The sequence below is a fragment of the Emys orbicularis genome, chromosome 3, assembly GCF_028017835.1.
Source record: "Emys orbicularis isolate rEmyOrb1 chromosome 3, rEmyOrb1.hap1, whole genome shotgun sequence".
In the NCBI taxonomy this organism is placed as follows: domain Eukaryota; kingdom Metazoa; phylum Chordata; order Testudines; family Emydidae; genus Emys; species Emys orbicularis.
Genome location: NC_088685.1, coordinates 211580519 through 211598128, shown reverse-complemented (window position 1 = coordinate 211598128; position 17610 = coordinate 211580519). Strand labels below are relative to the sequence as shown.

Sequence of the window (17610 nt, the reverse complement as noted above, 5' to 3'; positions counted from 1 at the left end):
ACTTTGTTTGCGCCAAGTTCCCTTCACAAGCAAGACGAGACCAACGGCATATGTGGGAATTTGCACAGGGAATATTTCATAGCTCCTCAGGCCAGGAGAGACCGCTGTCATCTTCTAGTCTGACCTCCTGTGTGACACAGGCCATAGGCCTTCTCTGAATGAATTCCTGTTTGAAACAGAGCCCAGCTTTGACAAAGAGATCCAGTCTTGAGTCACTTCAGCGCCACGTTTTACAACATTTTTTTTTTTTTTGGAAGGGAATAAGGCATGTTGTGTTTTTCTCGCTCCGTTTCGTTTGTATTCTGCCAAGCTGGAAAATCAGTGGCAGCAAAGCTCAATTGCATGGCGTTTTCCTTTTGGCGAGGCTTGCTGGGGAGACGCGTTTCTACAAGATCCCTTATTATCCTGTCCTGTGACGAGGCATGGGGGGGGGGGGGGCGGGCGGAGCACAGACAGTTTGGGCCAAGGGGTTTGCTATTTTGAATGTTCCTGCGAGCTCATCGGAGCGAACAGTTTGTCCATCCCTCAGCTTTATTGATTTGCCTACTTTACTCAAGATTTTAAGCATGCCTCCCTGTATCAGCCGACAGGCGCACAGCGGTTTTGATTACTCAACACAGCACCAGCGTAATGTGTTTGGCGGAACAAACCCAGAATTGGGCTGAAATGTGACATGCAAAGAGCAGAGCCCTGCCTCCGATTAGATTTTCTTTTTAAATCTACCCTTCCCCCTTCCTGGTGTAAGTATCAAGTGGCTTACAGATTTTTACTTACACCTACACCCCTTGTCAGACAGTTTCATCACATTCACATTTTTGTACGTATCAAGTTGACTAGAGATTGTTTTTTACACACACACACACACACACACACACACACACACACCCTTGAAAGTTGCAATCAGAAAGGTTCATCAGGTTCCTAACCCCCATTGTTGCATGACGCATAAACAATTGCTGGGTTGCTACTGTTTGACCCGGAGCTCGGGAGCGAGCGCAGCGCGTTTGCAGGAATTAGCGATTGTTGTGTCTGTCTGCGGGCCACGCGAGAGACACGCGAATCCCTCTGCCCGCTCCCTCCCCCCCGCGCCTTCTATTCACCTTCCCCTCTCCCCCGCCCCGCTCCCTTTGTTCAGCAGATTAGCATAAAGCTGCTATGGATCTCCCGTTTAAATAATTACACACAAAAGAATACTACATGAAAGCGAGCGAAAACAAGAAAGAGCCCACGAGTCTGTTCCATTTCACCCAGCTACCAGAAGAAAAAGACCTGAAGTATTTTCTATTGCTTAAGTTTCAAGTATCCCCCAATGGCAATCTGCTCTGCTCCCATTATTCAGCTTTTTTGAAGGGTGGGGGGTGGGGGGGGAGAGAGCAGCTCTTTTATTACGCAAAATATACTGGGTAGAGGAGCTTTCTCTTTTAAGTGGCGCATTTATGGCGATTTGTTTACGCTATTCAGTCATAGCTGCCCAAAGGCCTAAATGAACCGAAAGTTTTGGAGTAGCAGCCGTGTTAGTCTGTATCCGCAGACTCTTTTTTCCCCCTCTTACTTAATTGGCCTCTCAGAGTTGGTAAGACAACTCCCACCTGTTCATGCTCTCTGTATGTGTGTGTATGTTCTTTTTGCGAAAGTTTTGGGTTTTTTCAGCCCAAGGTGGGTAAATTGATCACCGTTTCTGGGAAGAGAGGGAAAAAGTAAATACGCGAGTGTGAGAGAACAGCGCTCGATGGCATTTGTTGCAGGACCAGCATGACAAACGCCCTAAAGACTATGTTACCTTTCAATCGTGCCACACAGCCTTCCAGCATTGATTTCCTTTAGCCTCCTCAATAAGCATGTCCTAAAACCGAGTGATCAGCCAATACCCTGTAAAGATAAGTAGGAGAAAATAACTGAGATTCACACCGAGCCACATGCTGGCGAGTGGGTTGCCCCTTTCTTGTTTCTTTCTCTCTTGGTTTTGGTGTGTGTGTATGTGTATTTTATTTGTCTACTGCGAGTGTATTTGTTCAGTGATGTGTGCTTCCCTGCCTCCTCGCTGTTTAATGGGGGAGGCAGTGGATTTGTTTCTATTATCATTAGCATACAGCTGCAGGTTACACGAGCAATCCCCACACGAGCAATGTACACTTTAGCCCAACCTTATCATCACTTCTCTCAACCAGAAAACAATCAACAGCTACTCACACATGGCTACGTTCCCCTCCCGCCCCCTATGTCTGAATAGTGATAGACGTGTTTTACATCTTCCGCAGCAAAGAATATTTTAACTTTTTCATCTCCCTTTTTGGGGGGCTGTATTATTTGTACAGAGAAAACCAGGCGTGCTGGGATTACGGCCGCATCTTTTTTCACTTACATCCGTCAATTATTGCCGTGATGCAAAAGCTCATTTAGCGTCACGCTTTTTAAGATTGGAAACATGGGATAGCAGAGCTACTAGTTTCATGTGCCACATAGGATTTTTTTTTTTTAATCCATGTACGTAGCTGTCTCCCTGTGTTGCCAGAGTTTATGGCGCTTGGCGGGTAGAGTTCCAACAGCTCTGTGCCTGGTGCAGAAACACAAACACACTCCCAATCACAGGTGTGCCTGCCCAAAGGAGTGTATGCCCCGTACAGCAGTGTCCATGGTCAGTAGCTAGTCTGCTTCTTGCGGGCCGGGGCCTTCTTTGTTCCCGCTGCTGCACTTCGGGCTGCTGCCCGGGTTGTGCTCTCGGTCGCTCGGCGCTGTGCAGCATGTGCGCATTTTAAACAATGGCCTGGAAGCGAGTCCCTCCAAGCCCAGCCTGCGAGCGTCACTTTCGGGGCTTTCCGGTGGCTCTCGCCAGAAATCAGCATCCGCTAGGGACCGGTTCCTGCGTATCTTGCGCGCACTCGCCACGTGCCCATGATCAGAACCAACGAACAAAACCGAGGAGCACCCCGGGAAGGGGAAAGGCCTTCGCCGACTTCCTACCCCGTATCCTCCTAACGCTCAACAGGGGAGGGCTCCTTCCCCCGCGGCGGGGGAGCGGTTTGTGTTGGAGGAGGCCCGGGGTGTGCTTCGAAAACACGGCCCCCACGTTTAACGCCGCACGCGGCGTTGCTTTCTTATCCGCTGCTCGGCCCTGTCCCGGAGGGGTCTCCCCTTGCTTGGCCCTTCCCCGCAGCCCCCAGAACGCCTCATGCCTGGGCGAGGAGTGATTCAGTGAGGCCTTAACAGAGGACACATACTCCGCTGCGAAGGGCGTCGCGGAGGCTGCCCCTTGCCCCCTAAAGGCTCCCCAGGTGCAGGCCAAGGGGGCGGTGTCTGAAGAAGGGATGTGACACCCGGCAGCGCGGTGTGATTTTGTCCCGTGGTAACACGCCAGCCCCCCCCCGGTCACTGTTCCCTTCCTAGCCCCCCGCGGCCATCGCATGATGCCGGGCAGCGTTCGCACGTCGCGCCCGCGAGCCCGGCGCTGCCCGCTGTGCGCCGCACCCGCGGCCAATGGCGCCAACCCGCGTCAGGCACGGGCGCGAGAAGGCACCTGGCCGGAGCGCCTCAGCCCGGCTCCGTGCCTGGCTTCAGCTTTCCCGCCTTGGGCGCTCGCCTGCCGATTGGCTGGCTGCGCAGCAAAGCGCCGGCGGCCATTGGTCAGCTGGTTGCCGAGGCGCCTCCCGCGAGGGAGTTAACCCCGCAGCTGCTAGGTCACGAGGCGGCCCGTTGGCGCGCCCCCTCCCCCCGCCACAATGCACCTTCTGGCCGGGCCGCGTGGGGAATGAACAATTCAGCCGCGACACGGCGAACTCCAGCCCCCACCGGCCATCTGCCAGCGGGGCGGGGGCCGCCGGCCCGGCCCCCGGCCCGCAAGGGAGTCAGCATCCAACCCCTGCCCCCGCGCAGCCAAACGGCGGCTGCTCCCGGCAAATCCACAAGCAGCCCGGCCAGGCCCGGATCAGATAAACACGAGCTAGGCATGGCTGGTAGGAGCGGGCTTTTATTGTTAAAAGCCAGGCCAGCTTTGCATAGGAATGGCTGGGCCTGGCCCGGCTGGTTCTTGCTGAATGGGAAATCAAAGTCCTGCTCCACCTACTGGAGAATTGAAAGAGAACATTGCATGTTGCTTGCTGAATGCAGCCTACGTCTGAAAGCCAGCTCAGTGCTCCCTAAGAGAGGGGCTGGTAGTTAGGGGCCCTAGGGATCAGGAGTGAAAAGCGAGCCTCCTTTAGCCAATCATAACTAAACAATCCCTGGCCATGCATACATAGGCAGATGGTAATTATTGTAGCTCAGATAACTGAGGATGCTTTCCTCCACCCGTCTCTTGTAGATATTTTGCTGAAAGAACCTTTTCAGGTATTTCTTTGGTTTCTCAGAAAGAATGAGTTCGCCATCCACTATCTGGTGAACTGACTGTTCCAATGATGGAAGGCCATCCACCTGTAAAACAGAGGAATAAGCTGAAAGAGAAGCATTGACTTGACAAAACATGATGGGCAGGCATAGCAACACTAGCTTCTATTATGATAAAAAGGCAGGGTGGATACACACACCAATATTTCCAAACAGCATTAGAGAAACAAATACATGTAACAGAACTCAATGGTTTGTACAACTAGATGGACTTAGGTCAGCAACAGTCTTCAAGGCTCAGGCACCAGATAAATTAGGATTTGTTGATATTAGGTCGCTCGTTTGAGGCAGCCAACTAAGCCTGCCTTTCACCCTTCATTCTCCCTGGCAACAAATATAGAGACAGCTGGTCACCACATTCCTTGGATGAGGAAAGGGGTGTTTGGTGGCAATAGCTATCAGGAACGCAGTGGAGGGATTATCACACTGTGGCAGTGTGGTGTCACTAATGGCTCAAAGGACACTTCGATAAGACCATAAATTCAGGTGTTAATTTGATCTTTTGGTCTGAAAATTCTCACCTATTTAGAGTTCAAAAGGTGTCTGTGTGTGTACAGACAGATATATGTACAATGTGTGTACAAAGTCTGACAACTGTCTTGGGCAAGAAACAACAATTTCAGTATTTGAACTTCTTAGAAACTGAATTTCCAGATACACTTCTGGTGCTCAGCTAGTTCAGAAAGGTTTATGTTTTTAAATGTCAAATTTGCAAGCAACGTGTGGCCTGATTTTCCAATCAACCCCAGCTGCCATCTGAAAACCAGGTTAGTAGTTCTTATTGAAGACAAGTGCCTTTGCTTGGAAAGCTCATACTGCATGTGTACTATACAATTTTCTATTCATACTTTAACAGCTGGGGCTAGATTCACAAAAGGACTCAGGTGCCTAACTGCCACTTTAGGTGCCTAAATCCCAGAATCTGGCCTGACTGATTCACAAAATCCCTGCTCAACTACCACTGAACCTTGTAGGAGCCTAAACTCACTTGGCGCCTAAAGTTTCGTGATAAACGTTCCCTCGGCACCTATTTTTCTCCATCTGTGCATGCACACTACAGCTCTGCTCTAGATGTCTGGACTCTTCAGCCCCAGAGCAGTGCATGAACTGGGGGAAGATAAGTGTTCCTCTGCTTATCTTGTCTGTGGGGCCCCATCTGTAAAGCATACTAAGAACTTGCCTACCAAATCAGGCCTCTATATGCGAGCTTACATAAAATGGCTTGGGGAGGACTTCCCTCATAACTTTTAGCCCCAATGGTTGAAGTATTCATCTGGGAGTTGACTCTTCACCTTAGGGGGAAAGATGGCATTTGAACAGGTATCCGCAACCTCTTAGGTGAGTACCCTAACTACTGGGCTAGAGGATATTCTGATGTGAATCTCCCTGAGTCTCTCCTGTTGAAGTTGTTCTTATGGAGAAATAATGAAAGAATCACTGGACCAGAGAGAGAGCGCACACAAGCATGAAGAATAACTCTGGAGCCTGGTGGTCAGAGCACACACCTGAAAGGTGGAAGACTTAGGATCAAGTCCCCCACCTCCAATTTTAAAATTATTTATTCACAGTGCAGCAGCTTCAACAGGAGAGACTGAGGAAACCCAACGCCAGAATATCCCATAGCTCAGTGATAAGGGCTTGCACCTGAGATGTGGCAGAGTCCTGTTCAAATCCCTTTGAAGTGGGGAATTCCCACATCGCAGTTGAGTACCCTGACTGCTGGGCTTAAAGTTATGAGGGATGTTCTGTATTCTCCCCTCCCCTTCCAGCTTCTTGTACAATCAGCGTAAGTGCCTAACTCCAGGACAGGGTGTGCAGCTGAGAAACCCAAGCAGAAGGAGGTGCTTCTCTAGATTTAGGTACTAAATTTGCTGAGAAGGGCGGGGCTTAGGACACATGGCATCTCCCATTGGCTAGTTTAGGCAAGAGCCACCCAGCATGCCGGCTTTTGTGAATCCATTCTGAGGCATCTTCTCCCTTCTTTCACGGGAAGCCTAGGTGCCAAACCCAGGTTTGTGAATCCCAGCAATTTTCTAGCTGCCCTTCATGTTAAATCTGTAATAGCATCACCAGGCTTCAGTTTTTGTGTGTATCTAGCCGTGTATGGAGGTGCAAAAACTCATCTCTATCATCTGCAAGTCTGCGTAGCTGGAGCACCGCATGTTGAAATAAATACATGTTTGGGATCCTACAAAATGGGTAAATATTCAAAGCATGATCAGCTTTTGAAGAAGAAGAACATCCTGTGCAAGAGACTCCTCAAATAAATACAATTTTATGGTTCAGAATTTAAACACACAAGTTCACAGACATAGTTCACACAATGATTCTAACTTGGCTCTTATGCATGTCTTAGTTTCTCTTACTGTATGTCTTGTTACATTTTAATTGAGTTCCATTTTCTATGGTAATCATAACTTAAAATTCCTGACTTTTGTAGTTTACATTCTCAACTCAACTGGGGGGAGGGATAGCTCAGTGGTTTGAGCATTGGCCTGCTAAACCCAGGGTTGTGAGCTCAATCCTTGAGGGGGCCACTTAGGGATCTGGGGCAAAATCAGTATTTAGTCCTGCTAGTGAAGGCAGGGGGCTGGACTTGATGACCTTTCAGGGTCCCTTCCAGTTCTATGAGATAGGTATATCTCCATAACTGTAACAGTGCTCGTTAAAATTTTTTACTTATTATGTTACTTATTTTTTGCATTTGACTGAACATTTATTTGAATTAACATTCAACTGCAATATGAGCAACAGATAGTAAAGGTCCTGGTCCTCCTGCTCCCAAATTATATAATGACAATTTAAAAGACACTTTTGATATATTCCAAGGGTGCATTATGTATTTATTAAGCACTCGACAGCATGCTCAGTGCTTACAAACAGACATAGAAGATACATATTTACTAAACCTAGTGTTTCTAAATATCAAAATCTGTGTGAAGGGAATTAGAATAAAAATAGACAAATGTGCATTTACCCTGTCAGATATAGGACCTGATCTCGTAAACCCTTTCTCATGTGAGTAATCCTGATTCTAGGAGTAGTCCCAGTGATCTCAACAGGATTACTTGCGTGTGTGTGTCAGGACTAACTCACATGAGAGACAGCTTGCATGACTGAGTCAGTAATCCTGAAATACGTAAGACACCATTTCCAGGCTGTCCATAAACAATAATATAGATATTACATAAGAGATAAGTTCACATTACAATACAGGAAGCTCTGCTGAAACAGGGCAGAAAATCACTATCTTCAGGCACAATTTTTTGGTTAGAATTTCATTTTCTGTTCTTTATAAGTTGTTTTCAAGAAAATCTAAAAATAATACTTCACTTAAGTACTCTTCATATTATAACAACAGAAGAGACAATACTATCTAGCACCTCTGTATTTTATTTTAACCTTTCCTAGGGACTAGGGTGATGTTACCTCAATACATAGTTAACAATTTTGTATGGTAAGCGCAGCAATCCATTAAAAAGTAGTGCAGCAATATAGAATTTCGATATGTAAAACAGAAGCGAAGGAGGTACGTGGAGGGATATGGTAGAATGGCACTAAACCACCCACTAGGCAGCAGCAAGCTTTAGACTAGAAAAAAAATTCTGTTTACAACTTTGTGTCTTTTGGGACTGATCCAAAGTCCACTGAATCAAGTGGCAGCCTGTTCATTGGCTTCAATGGGCTTTGAATCAGACACTTGGGGAGGAAAAATAGAGAAATTACTATGAATTTATGCTCAGGTCAACAGTGCAAATGACATTAACAAACGTCTTAATTTCTCCCCACCCTATATTTGGGAATTTCATCTATTATTGAAAAGCCCTTTTGTGTTACTTTATCAACTAGGTAGCTTGTGCTCATGGGTATTTATAGAAAGATTTACAGCTCACAGGATCTGAAATTTTAGGACGGCATGTACAGTGCTTTTATATCACTACGCAGGAAAATGAACAAAACTGTATGGAAAGCAGTATTAACTAAAGAAATGGAAATTCCATGTCTCAGTAGCAAGTTTGCACTAAAAAACACATAAGTGGTATAAAAATCCTGCATAGGAAAATGGAGCAACATAAACAATGAAAAAACCTTACCAGCAACTTGGAGATTTGTAAAAATAACTAAAATAAGCAATTTCCAGTATTTACTGAATCTCCCTTATGCTGCTTAGACTCTATGTCTATTTAGGCTTTCCAAAGTGAGTAATTAAACAGAAAAAAAGTGAAACTTAAGGCAGAAGATGGGAGCAAAAAACCTAAGTGCTCAACAATAACAAATGACTCCAATAATAAAATGCAATTGCTAGTCATTTTTCTTACCTGGCTGGATATTAGGATTTGACGCAGTTCTTTCTTAAGATCAATAAACCGATCGTGATAGATGGCCATGGACCAAGGTTCCCTGAAATAGCTGGTTGAAAAAGAAGAAATTTAGTTATCCAGTGAACCTCTCATTAACCACTAATAAAGTATTTACCTGCTTTTTTGCTTTTATAAATTACAGTTCTGGACCCATCATGATCGTTTGTTCATAAAATGCCTCCCGTAACAGCATGGTCAATCAATTCTTTTAATGGATGTTCCTGATGTACAGCCAGCTTCAGTAATTACATTTAAAGTGGCTTAATTCAGAGCTGTGGCAAGACCCAGTGAAGAATCCTGATTTTATCAGAATTTAAAAGCCTGAAGACCTGTAAAGAACGGTGTCTCCATTATCTGTCCTCATTTGAGAAAAGCAGATTGCAGGATTAACTGAACTCCTGCATAAACAAATTAAATTTGTGTAGACAATGACACAAATGTTGTTCATCATTAAGGTTTCTGGATTAATAAAGGCCAGAAAAACAGGCCACCACAGTGTTGCAATATGTTCTTTCCACTAGTGCACTGAAGCTAAATTGAATCTATCTTAAGAGGAACTATCTTAACATTTATATTATATCTATTGATAGAAAGCATTCATTACACTTTTTCTGTGAAAAGTTAGAAAAATGTAAGTATCTATTTATCGTAAGGCCATAACGAGATATATAATTAGACACTGTAAATGCAGCTAGAGGCAACTGGATGACACAGAAAATTGCTGGTTAGTTCTATTTCCTATATAACGAAAAATAATTGTTGTTGTGTCAATAATCTGTAGATTACATAAGGTATATTCTCTGCTTGATGTGTGTATGCAATTCTCATTAATGTTAATGGAAGTTAAAAGGACCCACTGAAGAAAGAATAGGACTAAAAGAATCAGTGTGACTTATTATTAAACTGGGTATCAGCTAAATAGGGCCTGATCCTGCAAACACTTATGCAAATCCTTAGCTTTGCTCATTTCAGTCATCTCACTGATGTTAAACATGTGCATGTTTGCAATATCATGACCATAGTCCTTAGACATGAACAGTGTCATTGGAAGCTTGTAGTCTATTCACATCAGTGGGATTGTTCTCATGAATAAGCAATATTGCATGTGTAAATCTGATGGGATTTGGCCTGATGTCCTTTCAATAAATATATTCATTTCTAGAATAAAAACTCAAATTACATAATTTTAATGACAATTTCCACAGAAAACCAGCATTCAGTTTCTTTCTAAAAGGAAGCCAACCTTTTAAAAATGTTGAATTGTGATATTTCCTATCAGTAACTTTTCTATAAATAAAAGCTTCATTGGACTTCAGATATTAATGACTCAATCAACACCACAGCATGTAACTAACAGAGCTGTGCCAATTCTTCACCATACCCATCCACTTGTGTGTTATACCCCCATCTCGTTCCCTCCATTTGCTTCTTTAGATGGTAAGCCCTCTGGATAAGGGCTTGTCTCTTTTCTGTGTTTGTACAGCACCCAGCACAACAAGGCCTCAAACAGAATGAAGGACATTTCCACAATATAAATATTTACTGCCACTGCTACTCATCTTTACCTTTCCATTTTGACAGACATAGGAGCATCTCGCTGCACACTGCTAGCACATTACCAAGACTGATTTCATCTCTATATTTGGGTCCAAAATCTTACAAAAGCTGAACTCAGCTCTAAGAGCCGCTTTTAAAAACGTACTTTAAAATGTATTTATCATATCCCTATAAGATACATAGATAGAAATGAACAGTTCCCCAAAACATTTTAACTAACTCATCTCAAAACATTTTTCATTTAATGTCAACAGTTAGATGGCAAAGCAAGATAGGAGGGGCACAAGAAAAAGATATACCAAGATAATTAAAGATGCTCACATTACACTGACATGCACTGCCAAAATCCATGGCCCTATTGCCATAAATTTTTCCTGTATTTTCACTTGGCATCTTAGTTTTAGTTGTGCAATTACTACTGGTAAATCTGTTTTAACAGAGAAACATCTATTGGGCAAGAAATAGTTTATAGATCTGAGCACCAACCTGGGAGCCTGGAATTCCCATGTTTTAATTCTGTCCCTGACACTGATTTCATCTTGTGATTGAAGCTAGTCTTTTAAACACCTTGCCTTTATGAAACTGCTTACCTACCTCACTGAGATGTTATGAGGATTAAATTACGTGTGTACAATGCTTTGAGGATACTGAGTATTATTGTTATTATTACTAGTTCAGCTGATATCATCTTCGGGTATTCAGACTTTTACAGTTCATCACAGCATTCCCAGATTTGGGAGTTTAAGGCCTGAAATTTTTCACCAACCTACAGTATTTGGCTCAAATAAAAGTGTGTTTACTCTGGAAGTGGACAATTTCTTGTGTATATTTTCAAGCCTGGTTGTACAGGAGTTACCAATAACCAGCTATTTAATACAAAATTTCCTTTACCTCATTTCAAATAGAGAAATGCAACCATCACAGAGTGTTTTAATATATAAGCAGCTCTCTTCCCTTTCTGGCAGTGCATATTTATTCTTAAGGCAGAATCACCTTTCTAACGACCATATTTGGATTTACTCTCTCAAGCTACAACAACACATGTTCCATTAAATTGAAGTTTAATAATGAAAAAGATTCACTTGAAGCCAAACCAACAAGTTGACTTTCTGAGGCTCATTTTAAATTTTATTACCACTTCAACAGTAGTCCCTAAGGGCAAGCTGTAGAAAGCTTGAAAGTATAATGCTCTTCAGTGTACAAGATGAACCTGGCATGCTACCAACAGAGGCTCAGAGGCTCCTCAACTATCATGAGAACAGCATCTGCCACATGTGTTTGCACCATTTAGTCTTTCATAACCTGCCAAAATGATCAAGCTAAATATGTACAATGTTTGCCAGGGGCATAACCGATTTTAAAACTTGGTCACTTCTTAAGGGGGGATCCCCTGCTGGTAGACTTTTATATCTACAGAAGCTATCATTGGAAGGCATTTGTAACTAGATGGGGTGAAATGGTCTCCTTTTGAAGACAATATGTGACATCCTTTTTGTTGCTAGGAAGCTGTTCTCTCCTTTCATTGACAAACAATACATAAAGTCTGTTCTGCCTCATCTGTGATGTGTAGCCTATATTAGATGAAGGGGAGAAAAAAGAAAATTATCTAGTGGCATCCTATGCAAAAGGAGCTGAATCTTTTTAATTTAGAGGGGGACACAGGATAAAAATGAGCAGATAAAGTTGGCCAATCCTGGGAAATAAAAATGTGGTATCTCTGAAATCTGCATGTAAATGGATTCCCATCCAAAACCCATCTATTTTTATTCTCCAGACTCTTATTTAATGTACTGCTATACACCACTTTCAGAGGACAATGTTTTTTTCAAACATTCTAAAGCAGCAGTAGTTCTCTGATGCTTACTGGTACTTAAAAGAAAGAAAGAAAGAAAGAAAGAAAGAAAGAAAGAAAGAGGAGGACAGCACACTGACCCTTATCAACACTTGCACCACTTAAGTCATCCACACCATACAAGACATCAGATCTTTCCTTGGATGTGAACATGTAAAAAAAAAATCTAAAGACTTTGAAAGTTGTGAGGTACTTTTACACTGAGAATGCCAAGCTCAGCATCCACAACAAGAAACCATGAAAGAAAGGGTTAATGAGAACTTTATCACATCAAAGAAGTCCCATGACATCTGAGTAATGGGCAACAGTAGTGAATGATGAAAAAAGAGAATAGTACTACAGGTCTCTCGACAGAGCCCATATTCTGCCAGGCACAGGTTATTAGCCATTTAGGCATACTCCTATAAAGGAATATAGACATGACACTTATTTTTACCACCCACTGCAGCACTGAAAGCTGAGCCCTTCTTTCAGGAAAATTAAACCAATCACACCCCCACCTCAATCCCACCATAAATTGTTAAAGATCTGTCCAAAATGAGCAGTTGTGCAGAGCAGATAGTACAATGTTGTCACATCTTGTGATTTTTATCATGGATTTTGTGATAGTTTGTGTTTCTCTTTGTCTCGGCTGCTGGACTTCCATGAGTGTGGAAGAATCCTAGCTTTCATTAAATAAGTAAATAAAAAGAGGAAATTAGCCATCATAGTTGTAGAGAAAAGCTTGAAAATATGATCCAAGTGTACTATAAAGACTCAAAAAAAAAAGGTAAATAAAAAGAACCCAATATTTATTATATTTTAAAATCTCATGATTTTTAAGCCAATCTGTGTGTGTGTCTGTGTCCCAACTTATCGTTTTTTAACATTGATGTTGTAAGGCTATGTAGATTTTCTTAATATGAGATAGCCTCTCCTTTTTCACATGCTTCAATGAACAGTAGTATATTTAACAACGTTGGCATTTAAAGTGTCATCATTGGCATCTGAGTTAGCACCGACTAATGAATGCGGCAGTTCATACTTCAGAGTAATAGTTTCAGACTCCTTGGCAAACACTGCTGCACACTTGGGTCATGCTTTCAAGCTTTTCTTCACAACCACAACAGATAAAAATGTACTTAAAAAAAAGCAAGCAAGCAAGCTTGGATTTTGGAGGACAGCTGAGAGGACCCTTTGTCCCCCAAGCTGGCTTGTCTTTGGGGTGCACCCTACACTTTGGGTATTGCTGACTTACTGACTCATTAACTACCCAGGAAAAATCTCTTTCTGCTGGTGAGTTTATTAAATGATCTGAATTTTGAGTCTGTTGAGACAGTTTTTTTTCTAGAACAGAATCATGTTAATATAATTTAAACAAATGTAGAAAACAACCTGTATAGATAAATACTAGGAGATTTCTACCATTGCTATATTGCCTTATGCTACCAATTTATAGGCTTTGCTCTGAGATGAGACCAAGGAGTGTGTGTGGTGACGGCTGGTGGCTTTTCAAAGGCACAAAACGTAGGTAGGCACTCAGTTCCCGCTGAGAATCAATGGGGTCTGGGCACCTAACTGCCCTTTGAAAATCTCGGCACAAGTTACCAGTATGCTTGCAGCTAGAGTTATTTATCCATGGTGATAGCGAGTCCTCTCTTGGCGTTCAGTTGTCTACTTAAAAAAAGCTTTTATAATAGCAGCAATAATAAAACCAAATTAAAGTAAAGAACAAGGGTCTGTTATTTTCTTATTCCTACTCCTGCTCTCCCCACTCTTCCCTCCCCCCAGTTTCCCACACACCCAATTCTCTTTATTTCAGAATCCCAACAAATTTATCAATCAGGACAAATTTGTCTGGGTGTATTTGGGTGTCATAATTCACTCTCTAAATCAGCAGGATTAGTTTGGATCTTTGATTGTTGACTTTCATATCTTGATAGAACAGTCTCATTGGAAGAATCTCATGTTTACGCTGTGAATCAACCATTACTACAATAAAATGCCCCTTTTTAGAGTCAGCCACAACAATATGGTTCACTAAGCACTTGACCAAACTCCACTGAACTCTATGGGAGTCTTTCCACTGACTTCAGTGGGCTGAGGATCAGGCCCTAAATATTCTCAACTTCCTCACCTAGCAATCCAAGTACACCAATATATAGATGACTGGCACATCAGCGCCCCAAACTCTGAGGTTATTAATGTACTTTGGTGTACTTTTCCTCTATTTAAGTTGGGATTAAGGAGCAACACAGAAAAATCCATATTTCAACCAACTCAGGCGTTGCTCTTCAGAGGAGCCATTTTGGATTCTAGTATGAGTTCTGCCTCTCTTCCTTATTTCTAGTGTGAGAGCACCTACAGAATCCAATGATGGCTGGGAAGCCATTGTGCGAGGCACTGTCCAAATACAGAATAAAAAAGGATATCTGCCTTGAAGATCTTACAGTCTAAATATGCCACAAGTGGGTTTAACCAATGATGGGCTGTGTGGGGGTCTGGGGGTGTCCCTCCATGCTAGCTTTGCACTTTAGATCAGCTCAGCTTTAAGGCTGCTATAGTTTACATCGACCACTCACACCAACTTTATGCAGTCCGCCAGATAGAGAGTCCGTGCAGGGTAGGACTGTTGTTCCATTTTGGAGCTCACAGAACCAGCCAGCATAACAGAAATAGAAGTTTACAGTAGGTGCAGTTCCTGGGTGGTAACGTTTAATGCCCACAGCACTGGGCATGGCTGCCTATACAGAGTGCAATGCAGTGGATAGCCAAGCAAGATTTTTTTAAAAAAGTTTTAACCTTATTTTTGACAAAAATTGGATTTTTGAAATACAGTAAATATGCAAAACCTGGCCGATACTATCAGGTACATCTTGGAAATACTATATCAGTTCTCAAATGTTCAGAATTTGAAATAACCCAAAATATTCCAAGCAATTTTCCTCACCTGTTTAGATGCCTTAAGCCAATAATTATGCTGTACCATTTATGGAAACCATTGCTGTTCTGACATGCAGCCTTTCAAGATTGGCAAGGCTTGATCTAGGAGGTGGGATGTAGCCAGGTGAATACTAGTGGGTCTGCCAGACCCTTCTCACTGGTGCTGGTGGAAAGTAACCCCCCCCCAAATGTTGGAGTCTGCCATCACTCTTATACACTCTGCTTCCCACACTTCCCATTGTTATCACTGGACATTTGGTACAACAAACACCTGTGCTATCGCAACAAATCTTGGTCTGAATTGACTGACACATGTGGCCATTATTCATACAGGCTGGCCAGCTCATATTGGCTCCAATTTAAATTGTGATTATTAAGTGTAAAATAGCTCGACCTGCACATGGAAATAGCAAATTTCACATGAGACCACTGCAGGGGAAATTTTATTGTGCTCAAAAGTCATTTGATTGCCTTTGTGGTGAAAGATATTTTCCAGAAATCAAGTCTCTTTTTTTTATTCTAGTGACTGCTCAAAGTATTCAGCACTACTGCAATGTGTTTAAAGATAATGAGCACATTACGAGCTACCAGGGGCGCTAGAGTAATTTGTACAGTGGAGGTGCTGAGAGCCGTTGAACCAAACTGTAAACCCTGTATATGATGGAAACCACTTCCAGCCAGGGGGGTCTGGTAGCACCCCTAGTTTCAGCACCTATGGAAGCTACGTTGTAGACTTTTGCTTGGGAGCTTTTGTTAGTCTCATCAAGACATTACTTAGAACCTCTACAGTCTAGCTATAGGGTTGGCAAAGTTTTAGGTATGGCCATGGAGTCATTGGCACTTAGCTGAAGAACAGCTGCATGGAAAGATGGAAACTCACAATGTCCATAACTTCACCCTTCATCAAGGTGACTGCCCTACAATCATCAAGATCATAGAATCATAGAATATCAGGGTTGGAAGGGACCTCAGAAGGTCATCTAGTCCAACCCCCTGCTCAAAGCAGGACCAATCCCCAACTAAATCATGGATCATAAAGATGGATCATAGTGTCCTTCTGCATTCGTTGTAGTTATTCAAATAGCTACAGCTGCTAAAAATGCTTATCCAGAGCTGGTGTCTATCCCATCAGAAGACTGTGATGGGTGTCTCATCCCATCAGAAGACACAGAAGACTGTGTCTTATCCCATCAGACTCTAGGCTTAAATATTGTAGCTCATTTCTGACCCTTCAAGAATTTCCAATGGTTTAGAATGCAGCAGCCCAGCTATTTAGCAACATATCACTTATTATCTTTCGGATGACGTATACAGCTCTATTTAATCTGAAGCATTGTATTAGATCCATAGGTTATCATTATGTTGCCCCCGAGCTATGTATGTTTTCACATTGACACTATGTGCTATATTTAAATAGTTAAAGCCTTTGCTCAGTTGCAAGGACATTTAAGAAGTGCAAGAGGAAAATTCTTATTCTGTCACAGAAAACATGGGCAAGTTTTATATGACATTTAGACATGTACAACTATGTGCCTAACTTGAACATGTAATGGCCATAACTGCAGATGCACACAGGACATATGTGTATGCAAATGGCCATTTCTGGTCATTTCTACAAACAGTTATGTGTTACTCAGGTGCAGTCACATTAATTAAGTGTGCAGGATGTGTGTGCAATTTTGAAAATCTGGTCCTATAAATCTACTGAAAATCACATCTTCAGCAGCCAGTGCTGATCAGAATGATGGAAATGGTGTTACAACAAGTAGTGACATCAAAGGCGGCTGAAAATAAAAACTCTGATCAAGATCTAGACTCAGAGACAGTCTGCATGAATAGAAAATAATGGAAGCTTGTAATGGTGACACATTAGATACAGATTTTTGGTCTGTGAAAAATGACAAGTGACAATCATGGGGGAAAAAAATCATGTTCCCTATATGCTGAGAACAACCAGCCTCTCCACACAGTAAAGGTTGATTAAGATGGTAGAGTATTATTTATGACTATACAAACAAAGGATTTAGCAACTACCTTCCAAAAGACGTCTTATTTTCAATGGAAGACAACTTTTTAAAAAACTTGCTAACGAACACCACATCCAAAAGTAAAAAAGACCATTGTAAAAAGTACTCAAAAAGTCAACCCTGCTGGAAATAAATAGCAGGGTTACTGACGCTGATGTATCTGGGCTTGTGGCATTGTGACTGCAATTTAATTGACTGAAACTGAAGTTATTCAGTGAATCATATAGGTGGAAAAGGGAGGGAGAGAGAGACTGACTTGTGAGATGCTGAATTACAATGAGATTGTGATGAGACCAGAAAATGAAATTCACAGTGAAGAAAACAACACTGAAAATTTGCTACCAACCCCAAAAATAACAGGAGTACTTGTGGCACCTTAGAGACTAAGGTGCCACAAGTACTCCTGTTATTTTTGCGGATACAGACTAACACGGCTGCTACTCTGAAACCTACCAACCCCAGATGATTTAAATGAGATAAAAAGCTATATTGCATGGCTAGGCAAACAATA

General features: G+C 42.5%; 1 protein-coding gene across 1 annotated transcript in view; it reads right to left on the bottom strand.

The window, feature by feature from the left end:
- Positions 1-4206: 4206 nt before the first annotated feature.
- Positions 4207-17610, bottom strand: part of CFAP61 (cilia and flagella associated protein 61) — a 180899-nt gene continuing 167495 nt past the window's right edge. The window contains exons 26-27 of the mRNA XM_065401500.1: positions 8700-8790; positions 4207-4407 (exon numbers count right to left, since the gene is read on the bottom strand). Coding sequence (XP_065257572.1) covers positions 4207-4407; positions 8700-8790 — 292 coding nt within the window. The remainder of the gene's footprint in view (positions 4408-8699; positions 8791-17610) is intronic.